The sequence below is a fragment of the Mesocricetus auratus genome, unplaced genomic scaffold, assembly GCF_017639785.1.
Source record: "Mesocricetus auratus isolate SY011 unplaced genomic scaffold, BCM_Maur_2.0 Super-Scaffold_4256, whole genome shotgun sequence".
NCBI classification, from domain to species: domain Eukaryota; kingdom Metazoa; phylum Chordata; class Mammalia; order Rodentia; family Cricetidae; genus Mesocricetus; species Mesocricetus auratus.
Window position 1 is genome coordinate 110,729,518 of NW_024429182.1, and position 14,758 is coordinate 110,744,275.

A 14,758-nucleotide genomic window follows, 5' to 3' on the forward strand; every position below is an offset into this window, starting at 1 on the left:
ACGAATTATATTCATTGAATACTATTAAATGGACTCAAAATGAATGTCACTGACATGTTTGTACTTAAGTACAGTTGTCATATATCCTATCAACCAATGACTGTTAATGACTCACTCCTGCAAAGAATAAACACTGCTTCTTAACTGACAGACAACAGTCAGAGGAGAAATCACTTCCTCTAGGACATTTCTGCTCAAACCTCCCACAGAAACTTTCTCCTAGCACAGCTCTTCTAGTAAATCCACTGTTATCAAGGGGCTCGTTTAACTAACGATAACATCCAGCCACATACCTGTATCCCATCTGTTTGACTGAGGTACAACTGGATGTTCACATAGTCAGGTCTGTTTTCTTGCCAAAACTGAGAGAACATAAAAATGAATAGACTCCAAATACTCAGTTTCTACCTAGCATATGTGATTCTAAAACATCATAGATAACTTGGCTTATGATAATAAATAAAATAAAAGTAGGCATAAAGCTGATAGGTTATCAATAAATACACAGACAGACATGTGACAGGCGACAGATCCTAAAATGATCCATAACTTGCTCTGATCTACTGGTGATATTTAGGGATGATGACGATGGTGGTAGAAGAAATCAATCATCTACACCTAAAGATACATCATAAATCATGCTAAGCACTATCTTATTGCTATAATCCCTTCTAAACATCCTTTACTTTATTCTCTACGCGGTCCTAAATTTTAACCCATGGCTTCACTCATCAATGAATGCAATTTCATTAAAAAAAAAAGACAATAGGATATAGGACAATTATGGTAGAAAAAAACACAAATAAAAAGTAGACATGTGCCCTTGCTTTATATTCATTCCCTGCTGACTTTCCCTGAGTAAAAAAAGTATGAGACAAGAGATACACTGGCAAAGAAAATTATCTAGAAAAAGTGAAACAACAGCTTTCCTTTGCCTGTCTCACCTGGAAACAACTACTCTACATTAACTAACTACAAAATGAAATGTTCCAAGCACCTCATGGCGTCATAAATTATTAGTCCCTTCGTATGTGACTTATACCACTTCAATTATCAGAGTATTTTTGTTAGAGTTTATCTCAGTTTAATTTATTCATATTAATCATAAACTATGCAATTATATGATAAGCAGTGGCCCATCCTAATTTAATGAATAGCCAGCTACCAGTAATAATACTTTTCTGCATTCTGGCTGCTAAGTTAGCTAATTATTGTTTTTCAAGTAAAAATGCTAATCTTAATTCTTGCTTAAAGTAACACATTTATTCAATAAAGAAATATAATTTTCTAGTTTCTTTTCAAATCCACCCTGATTTTAGCATGTGTCAGAGTCCTCTTTTACAGGTTAAATAATTTTAGTATATAAATACACTGTATTTGGTTTTTCCATCAGCCATATATGAGATGTTTGCATTCTTGGAATATTGTGAATAATAATTCTAGGAACTCTTTGTACAAATCCACATCTTCAATAAAACTAGATTTGTATACATAACTCTCCTTTTCTAACATAAAGTCTGCAATCTACCTCTGCCTAGGGTACTACATACATACATGCTTATATAAATACATACACATGCATACATCACATGCACACACACCACTACCTATGCTCACAACTCGTCTGTTGCATCTATTGGCTTTTCTTATGTTACAGACCTCCCTTCTTTCCTTCTATTACATTAAGCACATGACTGCATCACAGTACTTCCTGGAATGTTGGGTTTCCTGTTTGAATTTGCTACCAAGATTCTTACCTAGTCAATGTACAAATGTCTGTATTGCCACAGCATGTTGTTTGAAGGACACTCCTGAACACACTCCTTAAGTAAACAGACCCACTGTTGGCAATATGGACATAGTTCTACTTTTCTTTTCTTTTTGGCCCTGCCTATTTACATCCTGCATATTTACTGATTTAGTTGTCTATCTTAGTACTAATAAAATAAAGATTAAAAAAACTTTACTACTTTGTTACCTAATACATTTTTAGATCCAAAGACAGATCCCAACTGACAGTTGACAGTTAATGATATTTGCTGGATGATGACAAGACTAACTCCGTGAAAAAAAATATTGCAATGAAGCATGTGAATGATAATCACTGAAGAACTTTTTAGAGTTACAAAGTGGCCAACATTAAGCAAATGATAAGTAAGTCAGTCACAGTGAGCCATGGAATTCTCCATATTAGTGAAGACAATGAATTGATTCTATGCTCACTCATAGACAAAGAGCAGTTACAATGTAGCCATAAGTTTTAAAATAATTTGAAGCAAAAAGTATAGCATATGCTATAACTTCCTTAATTATAGTGACATAGAATTGGTAGGTAAACTAGAAAGAGAGATTTTACTTTACTGTATTGATTTGAAGTAGTTGTAGCAAGTACTTCATATAATACAAACTTTCCTTGTGTAATTTGAATATAGATTAAACGAATACAAAATATTACTGGTAGGACAAATGAAGGATGCATACTATTATTTCTGAGTAATAAATAAAATTTTGACTTTTAATAGTACATATTGTGTCAAACACCCTGCTGACTATAATATTGAAACAAGAATATTGGACGAACTTATGATAACTAAGCTTAGAAAATGCTGTAGTGTCTGTGATGATCCCTTTAACTTCTCTCATCACTTCTAGTCACGTGTATATCCATCTTCATTGAGTTCCTTATATCAAAATGTAGAAATATGTGCAAAAGTATGTTGTAGACACACACATATATTAACAAACATTCACATATGTTTTCATTATGTTACCTCTGATTTTAGATAGGAGACCTTTTTTCTATATCAAGCATTTCCTGCTTTCAAAATATAAAAATAAATTACATAATCAAAACTACTAATAACCATCCTGATATTACCTTGTTATGCAACATACAGAGCAAGTCTGCAAACCACTGGAATGATCGGATGTCTCTGCACACCCAGATAAAATACAGTCTTCTTAGCTTGTATGGTTTCCAATCATCCCTTTAAGATCAATAAAGTGAAGTTGTCACTGGTATTGAATAAATAGCACCAGATCCACCTACTCTTGAACATTTTCTTTCATAAGCAGCCAACAAGAAGCAAATAAACACGCCAAACCCAACCACTTCCATGTCAGCATGTCACACAATGTTTACTATTACTGCTAGCTATGGTAAACAATACATTAACTCTATGATGTCATCAACTGATAAATTTGTCAGTATTATATACACATCACCTGTTTCCACCTGAAGACCATGAACAGAACTCTTGGATCAGAAGAACAATTGCTCACTAGTGTCAGGAAAAACAAGTTCTCCATTTCAAAGTGCTCTAATGTTGTGCAGGGGTCAAAAGGTCATTCAGACTTGCCCTCACATTTAGGCAGAACCATTCCAGAAACTTGGTTGTTTATCCCTTTCATAATAATCATTTAATAAAGATTTCACAACCACACACTATGTAATATATTCCAGTCACTCTCAGTTCCAAGTCTGAATGCCTACTTATGACTATGAAGCAGACTTGAGGTTAAAAAAATGTTCCTCTTTTTAAATACTACTGAGTATCAAAATAACTTTTAATGTGTTGTCAGAAATAAATGATTTCTGGATTGGAACATGCTTATTTTTGTAAGAGTCTCTAGCATGTTCCCTAATCACATCTAGTCACCAGAGTGACCTCGAGTGATCTAAAGGGATAACACCAATTGGCAAGCTAAGCAATAGTGGAGGGACCACCTCGAATGCCCATCCCTGATAATGAACTTGATGTCTATAACCATCCGGGAGCCTTCATCCTGTGACTGATGGAAGCAGAGGCAAACACACAATTAATCACTGAACTGAACCCAAGGAACCCAGTGACAGAGAGAGAGGAGTGATAAGCAAATTGGCAAAGAATGGGCTGGCAAAACCAGCAGAGACAGCTGAACTGAACAGGGGAGAGCTCTTGGACCCCAGACCAACAGTGGGGAGGCCAGCATGGGACTGATCTGGACCCCCCAATGTGAGTGTCAGTGAGAAGGCCTGGGCAACCTATGGGGCCCTGAGCTGTGGATCAGTGTCTATCCCTGGTATACAAACTGTCTTCGTGTGCCTATAGCACAAAGAGAGATGCTCTCTCAGCCTGGACTCTTAGGGGAGTGCCTGGACCCTACCAAGAGTAAAATGACAGACTCTAGATATCCCTTATGGGGAAGGATTTGGCAATAGGGTGGGAGGGAGGGGAGGAAGGGGAGTGTGGGAGGAGGGGAGGGAGAGGGAACTGGGATTGATATGTAAAATAAGCTATTTAAAATTAAAATAAAAAAGTTAAAAAAAAGGAAATAAAACATTATTCAAAAATGTCTTTCATTTATACTTTGTTTTGAGACAAGGCCTAGCTATGTAGCCCAAGTTTATCTTGAACTCATGACCTTGCTGGCTAAGCCAAGGAGCCTTGCTGCTGCTGCTTCCTTCTCCTCTTCCTCCTTCTTTTTAAATATTCTCTCAAACATTTTAACGTGAATTTTGTCTAGTTGAGAAGCCAATGGAAGCAACCTGAGAGCACATTTTTGCTGTCACTTTGTGCTTTTATGGTGATAATTAGTCTTTGTTTATGATCCTGGGACTAAAATATTGAGATATTTCCCAGTTGGGCAATCTCAACTTAGACATTTCTTTTTTTTTTTCAGTCTGTTGTAAATTTGCTAATAAATGAGGGGATAAGGTAATTGTGTGTTCATCATCTTCTCAGAAAAGCTTTTGCTGATCATACCCTTATAATTACCCCAAACATTTGTTTTTGTAATCATTCAACACTTTTGCTTATAATGCATTCTGATTACACTTCCTCCTAATCCCATCTTTTCTCCCTCCATCACCATCAGCCCCCTTACTAGCCTATCAGTTCTGTTCCCAGATTCATGCCTTTTGGTTTGAACTGTGGCCCATTTAGTTTAACCAGGCCCATCTTTATGGCCACAGGATTGAACTCAATATTGGAATCTGGTAGGGTCACAAGTGGGCATAAGTGAATGCAATGACCCTCTGTCTGTCTCTGTCTGCCTGTCTCTGTCTCTTTGTCTTCTCTGTTTGTCTCTCTCTCTGTCTCTCTCTGTCTCTCTCTGTGTCTCTCTCTCTGTCTCTGTCTCTGTCTCTGTCTCTCTCTCTCTCTCTCTCTCTCTCTCTCTCTCTCTCTCTCTCTGTCTCCTTGAGTCTATCAGTAGCATGCAGGTTGGCAATGACAGTAGGACCACCAGAGCCCCTCCTTCATCCATACCTTACTATGGATGTGGACATTCTTCTGCTGACTCACAGAGGCATGATTACAATGGTTACATATTATCCAGAGGAGGACATTTCCATCCTTGTCTCTATAATCTGGTTTTTTTTTCTGTCTCTGTCTTCTAAAATACTCTCTGACCCTTAGAGAGCTTTTCTTTTTGATTGATATTTTCAGAAATAAACCACCTTATAAATGTATTACTTTATAAGTTGCCCTAATTGGATGAGGACTTTTTTTCTTGCTGTTTTCTTTAGAAACAATTTTATTTTACCTATCATCCACTTCCCTCTCCCTCCCACCTTCCCATTCCTCCCACTGACCCCCCACCACAACCCACATCCACTTCCCAGGGAGGGTGAGGTTCCATAGGGGAAACCTTTGAAGTCTGTCATATCATTTGGAGGGGGGGATACAGGCCCTCTCCTGTGTATCTAGGCTGAGAGAGAAGCCCTCAATAGGAATGGGCTCCCAAAGTCCAATTGTGCACTAGGGATAAATGCTGGTTCCACTATCAGAGGTCCCATAGACTGCCCAGGCCTCCTAACTTACACCCACATTTAGAAGGCTTGGTTCAGTCCAAAGCTCATTCATCAGTTTTACGACTAGGGTGGATGTGGACTGTCTAACAGCAGACTCCATGATTCTATTCATTGTTTTATCCCTTGTAACTCCTAAGACTAATCGGCACAAAAACACCACAAAATAACTGTTCACCAAAACAATGAACAGTGATACCATGATCAGGGGGTCAAGAAAGAAGGCTGAGGGTGAGTAACTCTTAATGGGAAAGGAAGATGGGTTTCTTTTTACAGGGAGCTACAGATCATATGCTGACAGTTACTGAATTTTCCCCTTCAGTAATTAGGAAATGGAATTTCTTGAACAGTGATTGGGAAAACTCTGTAAAGGACTATTCTATATGTAAACTAGAACTCTTTGAATATTGAAATTTCTCTCTTTTGAGTAATAAAATAGATCAAAGTGACATACAGCAGAGTGTTTAGTATTGATGCAAATGGAGTGACCCCAATTCCTCCAGCCACGCAGAGGCTAACTTCATAGTTCAGCGACTCCTCAAATGGACTTCCAAATGGACCATCAATGTACAACCTATAGAGAAGGCAGACAAATGTTGGAAAAATGAAAATAAGTTAATTTTCTCTAAGATCGGCCATTCATACTGAATCCAAATTCTATGTATTTGATGGCTCAGGCATTATCTCACTATTTCTTACAGTGACAAGTACAAAAGAACAAGAAATTCATTTACAACCACTGAGAGAAAAACAGGAACTCCTATCCATTAAAATACTAGTCTATTCACTATGTTGAAACTGAATAGTGTACCCTTCAGTAGCAAATAACCTGTCAGGCATATTTACTCACATATGCACTAGGGGAACAGAAAATTACAGGGAGAAGGAGAAGAATCTAACATTCTTCCTTCTCTTGCCCTAGTTAACAAATAAGTACAGGAGCTAATGAAGAAACCCATAAAAGAAATTGTCCTCGCTCTGTGTATGCTTATATAAGTGTGTGTGTATGTGTGTGTGTGTGTGTGTGTTCAACTGTCAACAGAAATCATGAATTGTCCACTTAGTATCCATCTTTCTTTTCTTAGTAACAGACCATGATTTTATTTAGGGAAGCAAATGTCCAGCCAAAACACCACATTTCTCAAATTCTATTCATCTGTTTTGACTGAATGCCTGTTTTGGCAGACTTGCGACAAGTGAATTTGGAACTGGAAAGGCATCTCATAAGAAGCTGTCTCACTTGGGTGTTGTGACTCTTCTCCCCTTCCTTCTGCAGACCCAATGTCTGAAAAGTTCATTTTTATGGTCAAAAGAGTTCAAAAGAGTTACTGGTGATTATTGCGAAATGACCATATTTTATGGTTTGTGTCATCTCAGACATCTTGATAAGAAAAAAACATAGACCCTATGTATATCTAACAGAACCATTTTATAAATCTTTTCTATCATATCTTTTCAAACAGTTTACCTATATAGAAGGCTGTCTACATGTTATTTATGTTTTGAGACCTCTTAAACAGAAGACCACCTAAGACTATACATGTATGGAGTCAATGATTAGGTGTCTGTTAAATGTCTGTAAATTGAACTCATTAATAGGCATTTATTAGAATTCTGGGCTTCATGATACTTCTTAGTTATTGCTTATATTTCATTTTGCTTTTCACTTTCACATGAATGCCTTTATTTTAAGGTATCTGTGAGTATAGTGGGTCATATGGATAGCTCTAATTATTTAGTTCTAGATACAAACAATTTGCTCTATCTCAGAGATTCAAATATCATTTCCCATCTTTTATAACGAAAAACCATGCATTGTCCAATACATGCGAAAAAGACTGAATTTCAGCATTGCCACTTGAAGGATGCTAGCCTAGAGATTCCCAACATCCACAGAAGATGCTACATACGCAGGAAACCAATTCCTTTAATGCTTCACCACGCTGAACCTCATTGCAGTGTTATTTCAAGATTAACTACTAAACACTAACAGAACTCAGGCCATCCTAGGTAATAAATGTGTGCTATTCTGAAAGAAAACTTGTAAATATTGCGCTTAAAATACTGTATCTTGTAAAGGAAGAAAGGAAAACTTTAACTTAATGCAACAATCGCCAAAGTTGATATGCTTCATGTAGGAAGACACCCTATTACTAAAACCTACATAGTTACATATGTACAATTTTATTTTGTCGACTTAACTTACATCTTACATTTAGTCAACAAATATAAACTACACCTGAATTATCAGTATGATTAAAGGATTTCTCACTGAAGACTAACAATGACTTGAGACCTACCTACAATATTTTTCATCTTCATCTGAATGTCACACCAAATGAGTTAGATAACAGATAAATTAATTGAATGCACTGATATTTTAAAAGAAGGGACTTTCTCCACAAACTTCAGCAATGATATTTATACTTTATTTCATCAACAAATAAGTTACAGGAGTCATCAAAAAGATCTCTGTGCTAACTGTCTCATTCCAGAACAACACATCCTCCTCTCTCCTCACATAGCTATTCTCTGGTGCTTTGTAATAGCTTTGAACATAAACACTAGAACGTGAAGTTCCAGCCATTTACTAGGAATGAGATCACAGATGAGCTACTTGGCTTTGCTGACCTCCATTTCCTTCATCTATAAAAGAGACAAGATGCGACGACACAGAAAAAACCTACTAGGAATTGTAGAATGCAACACAAACATCAGAGACAGTTTCTACCTATGACATCAGTGTGTCTATGGTATGCCATTGGGATGAGGCACAGCATAAACAGAAGAAATGAAGTAAGCTCAAAACAACATGGGAGCAGTAGGGATTTGCTATGATGGATCACTGAGAATCAGTTGCTTTTCTTTTTTTTTCTTTATTTTTATTTTTATTTTATTTTCCAGTTTAAATTTAGATAAGAAACAAGGTTGCTTCACAAGTCAGTTACAGGTCCCTCTCCCTTTCCCTCCCCTCCTCCCGTGCCTTCCCCAACCCCCCCCCCTTATCCCCTCATTCCCCCAGGGAGGGTGAGGCCCTCCATGGGGGTGTCCATAGTCTGTCATTTCATATAGGGCAGGGCCTAGACCCTTCCCCAAGAGTTCAGGGTGAGAGTGCACCTCACATTGTTCTATGGGAGTCCAAAGTCTGTGTGTATACTTGGGATTGGTACTGATCTGCTGCCCAAGGCTCAATAGATTACCTAGGCCTCCTCACTGACACCTAGATTCAGGGAGTCTTGGTCAGTCCCATGCTGGATTCCCAGGCTGATGCCTGGGATTCAAGAGTTAACCTTTGTCTTGTCAGCTGTTTCTGGGGGGTTAAGCCAGCCCAGTCTTAATCCCTTTGATCATCGAAGGAGACTCAGTTGCTTTTCATTCATAACACTTTCAACAATTTGTTTATAAGTTGGTAACATTTAATCATAAATCCTACATATAGATAAGTTCCCATGTAATATTTTGAACCCTAACTTTACTGAGAAACATTTAAGTCAGCTTAGTCACATACAAGTCAAATATTTATTACTTTACTGCTGTGAATCTATTCAGAATCCTGAATTCTTAAAGGGATCATTAAAAGTATATAACACCCATTGCCTACAGTCACAGAAGAACCTCCTACTCATTTAACTGTAACTTAGTAACCACTGCTCAACCTCCCACTCTCAATATACCACACACACACACACACACACACACACAGACACACACACAGTGCCCTAACTTTGGTGAAGGAAAAGGATGATTACAAAATCACTAGTGACAGGTTACCCAATGAGACTTAGTTTTTTTATAAGAGGTAGAAAGAGACAAGAGTGGAGATTGGGTGGGGGGCTGGGGTGGCTGGTGGGGACAGGGGGGGGGATGGTGGGAGGGCGTGGGGAAAAGGGGAGGGAGAGGGAGCTGAGACTGACATGTGAAACAAGCTTGTTTGTAACTTAAAAAAAGAGAGAGACAAGAAAATAACTCAAATCTTTTTTTTTACACATTAACTTGGTTAATGTTCAAAATACCTTGGCTTTCATTTATGAGTAGTACTGGCTTTTAGTACCTAGATTTTACAGTTATCATATGTGTGACAAGATTATAGAGATCAAATGTAAGTGTTCATTTCCACAAAATGGCAACTAAGATATGGAGATAGTTGATAAGCGATGAAATGTTCTATTATGAAAGACAGCATATCTAAGAGAAGGAGCCATATATTTGCATGAGCCACATGAGAGTACATATGTATATTCTACATTTTAATAAATACTTTTTCTTAAATAATTTTTCTAAATTGTTTAGCTGTTTGTTAAGATGGAGATGTTTAAACAGACATTTGAGACAGTTTGCAAACATCTCCTCTCCAGGCACTTGCTGTTGCCTCTCTGGATTACACTGAAATGACAGCAAATTAAAGATGAGGATGGAACTAGAAAAAAATCATCCTGAGTGAGTTAACCCAGACATAGAAAGCCAAACACTGTATGTACTCACTCATAAGTGGATATTAGCTGTAAAGCAAATGATAAGCAGATTACAATCCACAGCTCCAGAGAAGCTAGGTAACAAGGAGGATCCTAAGAGGGATGTGTAGATCATCCTGGGAAGGGCAATTAGATGAGAGCTCCTGGATAAACTGGGGTTAGGGAGGTCAATAAAGAGGAAGTGATGGGGGATGAGAATATGAGGGAACAGGATGGTTTGAGGGGGGAAGGGACAGAGAGGGAGAGCAAAGAAAAACATATCTTGATAGAGCCACTGTGAGGTTAGGGAGAAACCTTGTGCTACAGAAATTCCCAAGAATCCACAAGGATGACCCCAGCTAAGACACCTAGAAATACTGGAGAAGGTGTCCCAACTGAACTTACCTTCCCCATAATAAGATTGGTGAATACTCCAACTATCATAGAGCCTTCATTAAGTTGGAGCAGGACCAAGTCCCTCCCCTCTGCATTAAGCTGAGCATGGCATGCCTCATCCTCCCCAATACAGAATGGGCTCAAAAAAGCCAGCTCATGCAGCAAGCATAGATCCTGGTCCTACTGCCAGGGGCACCACAGGCAGACCAAGCCACACAACTGTCTCACCCATGAGGAGGGTGAGACAGGGTGAGTTCAGTACCATGGCATCTCCACAGTTGTACTACAGGCATCATTTTATACTTCTACTTTATTATGTTCAATATACATTTCTACTTTAAGTACCAAGTAAGTCTTTACATGGAACTTTGGCATATACCATACTTAAAACAAACATGCTATTGTTACTACTGACACACATTTATGATCGTATACAACCATTTCATGCTATTTTAAATGCAAACTTTAAGATTTGTTATTTTAATTTGTGTGTGTGTGTGTGTACCTGAGTGTGTGCGTGCGCACACGTGTGTGCACTTGTGTATGTCAATGTACGCCACATGTATGCAGTTCCCCTTGGAGGCCAGAGGAGACAGCAGATTTCTTGGCACTGGACTTAGTGGTGATTCTTTGAAGCTTCCCTTCTAAAATGCTTTTAATTAAGAAAATCAATAAGATCCAGGTGTTGGTGGCGCATGCCTTTAATCCCAGCACTCAGGAGGCAGAGGCAGGTGGATCTCTGTGAGTTCGAGGCCAGCCTTGTCCACAGATCGAGTTCTAGGACAGCCTCTAAAACAATACAGAGGATCCCTGTCTAGGACAAACCAAAAAAAAAAAAAAAAAAAAAAGAAAGGAAAAGAAAATCAACAAATATTTAAGTATTACCTTAGAGTCTAAAACAAAATATCAAAATAAAAACTGCTTATTGAAAATGTAATTTTTTCCAGAAGCTGTAGTGGTTATCCTGCACATACCTCTAAAGCAGGCAAAGTAAATTTCCATTTTGTTGCAATGGGAATTTACACTCTAAAACATCAAGTGATTTTTCCCTAGACAACAACTTCTATTTAAAGAAAATATCATTCCTAAATACCTTTTGAATCTATTCCAGTATTCCTTTCCTTAATGACTAAATACTAATCATGCCAGTCAATCACCATTTATTTTGGTTAGGGAAATAAAGGGTATATAGTCTTAGACCATCCATCAGGTAACAATTTCTTCATCTGGGAGAAATTTGATTATGATTAACTATACCCCAGGAGATGATGGACTTGCAGTTTAGATCTGCTCAGGAGATAATTACAGCAGTGAAAGCCATAAAAAGTGGCAACGGAGCATTAAAAAGCTGAGATGGTCTTCAAAATCTGTCTTGCTTTAATGGTTTGCAAACTAACATGTGCATCAGAATTTCTTGGAGGGTTTATTAAAACACACAGAACTGGGACATACACCTAAACAGGTTATTCAAAGTTAGTATGCTGGATAAAGGCTAAGACATGAAGCTCTGACAACATCCCTGATATCCTCAGCAGAACTGAACTAGTGCAGGTGATTATTTTACATACACTGATCATGAGAGGTCCTGGAAGCCATAACATTTGGATTAAAACTATGTAGAGGTCAGAAGACTTAACTGAGTGGCACACTTCAGCAAAAACACTTGCCTACTCAAGAGACAGTGAGCCTGGGGACACAGAGGTAGAAAACAAACAAGCAAAGACCGTGTTAAGAGATTTGAACTGTAATAGTCACTTAAGGGAAGAAACACTGCTAGTAAAATGTTAAGAAATCTTTCACAAAAACCATTTATCACTGTAAGGGTATAAGGGTCTGTAAGGGTAACATTTTTCTGGAAAGCAAATGCCATAAAACAAGCATATTCTGGAACTTATGTTCTTGTATTCATTACCAATTGGCACATTTCATTTAAGAATGCCTTTTAACTTATATTTTAGTATTCATTTATAGAACATATTTCATCAATTGCAGCTGAGATCATGGATTAACTCTGATAAATTTCTGTTTGTCTAGAGCTGAAAATAGTTTTGAAGAGCGATAAACACTGCTATTCAAAGACACAAACATGCGATTTTTATGATTTATTTAGTGTTTCGTTCCATGTTGGGGATCAAAGCCATGGGTTCACACACGCCAGGCAGTACTTTATCACTGAAAAACATCCAAGTTGAATTTTTAAGATCTTTTCACAAGGGAAAATTTTCAGGAAAATCCACAAGTCAGAAACAAATCAAAAGCACCCAACAAAAACGACACAAACGTAAAGTCTGCAGACACTGAGAGGTGTCTCGCAGGTAATAATAACAGAGAAGGGACAAAACACCAAAGCCTCCCAAGAACACAGATGCCAAATCACAACGCATATCTCTTTAGACACAGCTGCATCCTCAGAGTGTTAGAGACATCAGCTGACTCCGGTGGCCCCTCTGGTTCTTATGAGGATGTCTGAGTTACTCTGTCAGTCACTAAGGTGTCTCCTTGTTTGCTTATTGGTTTTCAACTACCAGCTCCTTGACTTATCATATCTCTTAAACAGAATCTTAAAATTTTATCAGTGCTGCAGTTTTTGTAGTAGTGCTCTGCCAGGTTTCTAAAGTTGCAAAAATATGAGATTTTAATAGTGAGTTCAGGGGCTGTGTGACTTACTACATGCTAATATTAATAGGATAACTCCCTTTTGACATATTGCTTCCCTAGACTATGAATACCAATAGCATCAGGAATACTTATGATTCAATTCTTCATACAAGTCAAAATGTATTATTTTTAGTTTTCTTGATAGCTAGGTATTAGAATTCCACTAGCATAAACGTCCCGAATGTAGGGAAGTGAAGACAAGAGACAATAATTCTGTATGCTTTCTTCATTTTAAATTTTACTTTTGATTTTGTAGGTTTACATGTATGTGTAGTTATGTGTATGTTGTGAGTTTAAGAGTTTGTGGAGGTTTGAGGTCCTTGATTTCTTACACAGTATTGTAAGCCACCTGATGTGAATACTGGGAACCAAACTCAGGTCTTCGGTAAGAGCATCAAGTGTCTTAACCATTGAGTCACTTTTATTATCTCAACAATGAAAGGTAGTAAATAGTCTATGTGTTGCAAAGAACATCATATATAGTTGTGGTTGTAGAAACTTCTAGAATAGCACTCATATCACATAAACAGGAACACAATAGAAAGGCTTCATCCTGACTAATTATCCTACAAAGAGATCCTGTGAACAGGTCATTTTCTTGGGAAGAACAGTAATCCCCATGACAGCATCAAGATTGGAATTCAGAAAGCAGAACCTACACAGATCTTTCATGATGCTCAGAGGCAATGTTTGGGCTAGAGCAAGCACAGAACACAGAGAGAAATAAGGAATAGGATGAGAATTCATTTCTTTATATAGGCCAGGTGGTTTACAGCATTTTCTTTAATATCATAAAGGTGTGTAAAATAGAGTCAAGACAGACACTGTGCCTTCCTCAAATCATGTAAAGATGAAGCGCCCTTGTTATTTCCAATCAAAATCTAGGAGAAAAGCAAGATAGTCATAGAAACTGCCACTCATTTCCCTCATAAGGGCAATCAAAAAGCTTGCAGTCCCTCAAATTCGGACTGCTCCATTTCTCTCTTCTTCACCCATCCAGTCAGTCACCACTAGTTACTACACAATCATCAGCTAGCTTGAGATTTTCAGGGATTTCAATGATTTCCAATTAATACTCTTGGTTTTGACTAAGTAAGCTCTCATTCACTCTGAAACTTTTACAAAGCAATGTCTGTGTTGTTCTTGAATTCTGCAGAACAGACGTCCCTGGTTTTGGCAATGGGTCAAATGACAGTTCATGAATTTAAGAATGTGATTAGGACACTTGGTTATATTTTAGAACAATGTACCCCAGAATCATTAGGAATGCTTTTCAAATGACTTTCCCTTAAATTTCATCCTCTGTGTTTCTCTTCTTTTTAACATACATAGATTCCATTAACGAGTAACTTTATTTGCATAATGAGTATATTTCACCTGAAGACATATTTTTGTATTTTCTATGATATGTTAGATTTTTCACATTCAGAGAATGCTAACAAATAAGGAAAGCATGCAAGTT

The 14,758-nt window shown here is 37.7% G+C and overlaps 1 protein-coding gene across 3 annotated transcripts in view; it reads right to left on the reverse strand.

The window, feature by feature from the left end:
• Window positions 1-14,758, reverse strand: part of Nox4 (NADPH oxidase 4) — a 132,434-nt gene that overhangs the window by 16,177 nt on the left and 101,499 nt on the right. For all 3 annotated transcript variants that reach the window (XM_021236119.2, XM_005085373.4, XM_040728899.1), the window contains 3 exons: window positions 6,246-6,365; window positions 2,879-2,987; window positions 294-362 (listed from right to left, as the gene is read on the reverse strand). In XM_021236119.2, the coding sequence (XP_021091778.1) occupies window positions 294-362; window positions 2,879-2,987; window positions 6,246-6,365 (298 nt within the window). The remainder of the gene's footprint in view (window positions 1-293; window positions 363-2,878; window positions 2,988-6,245; window positions 6,366-14,758) is intronic.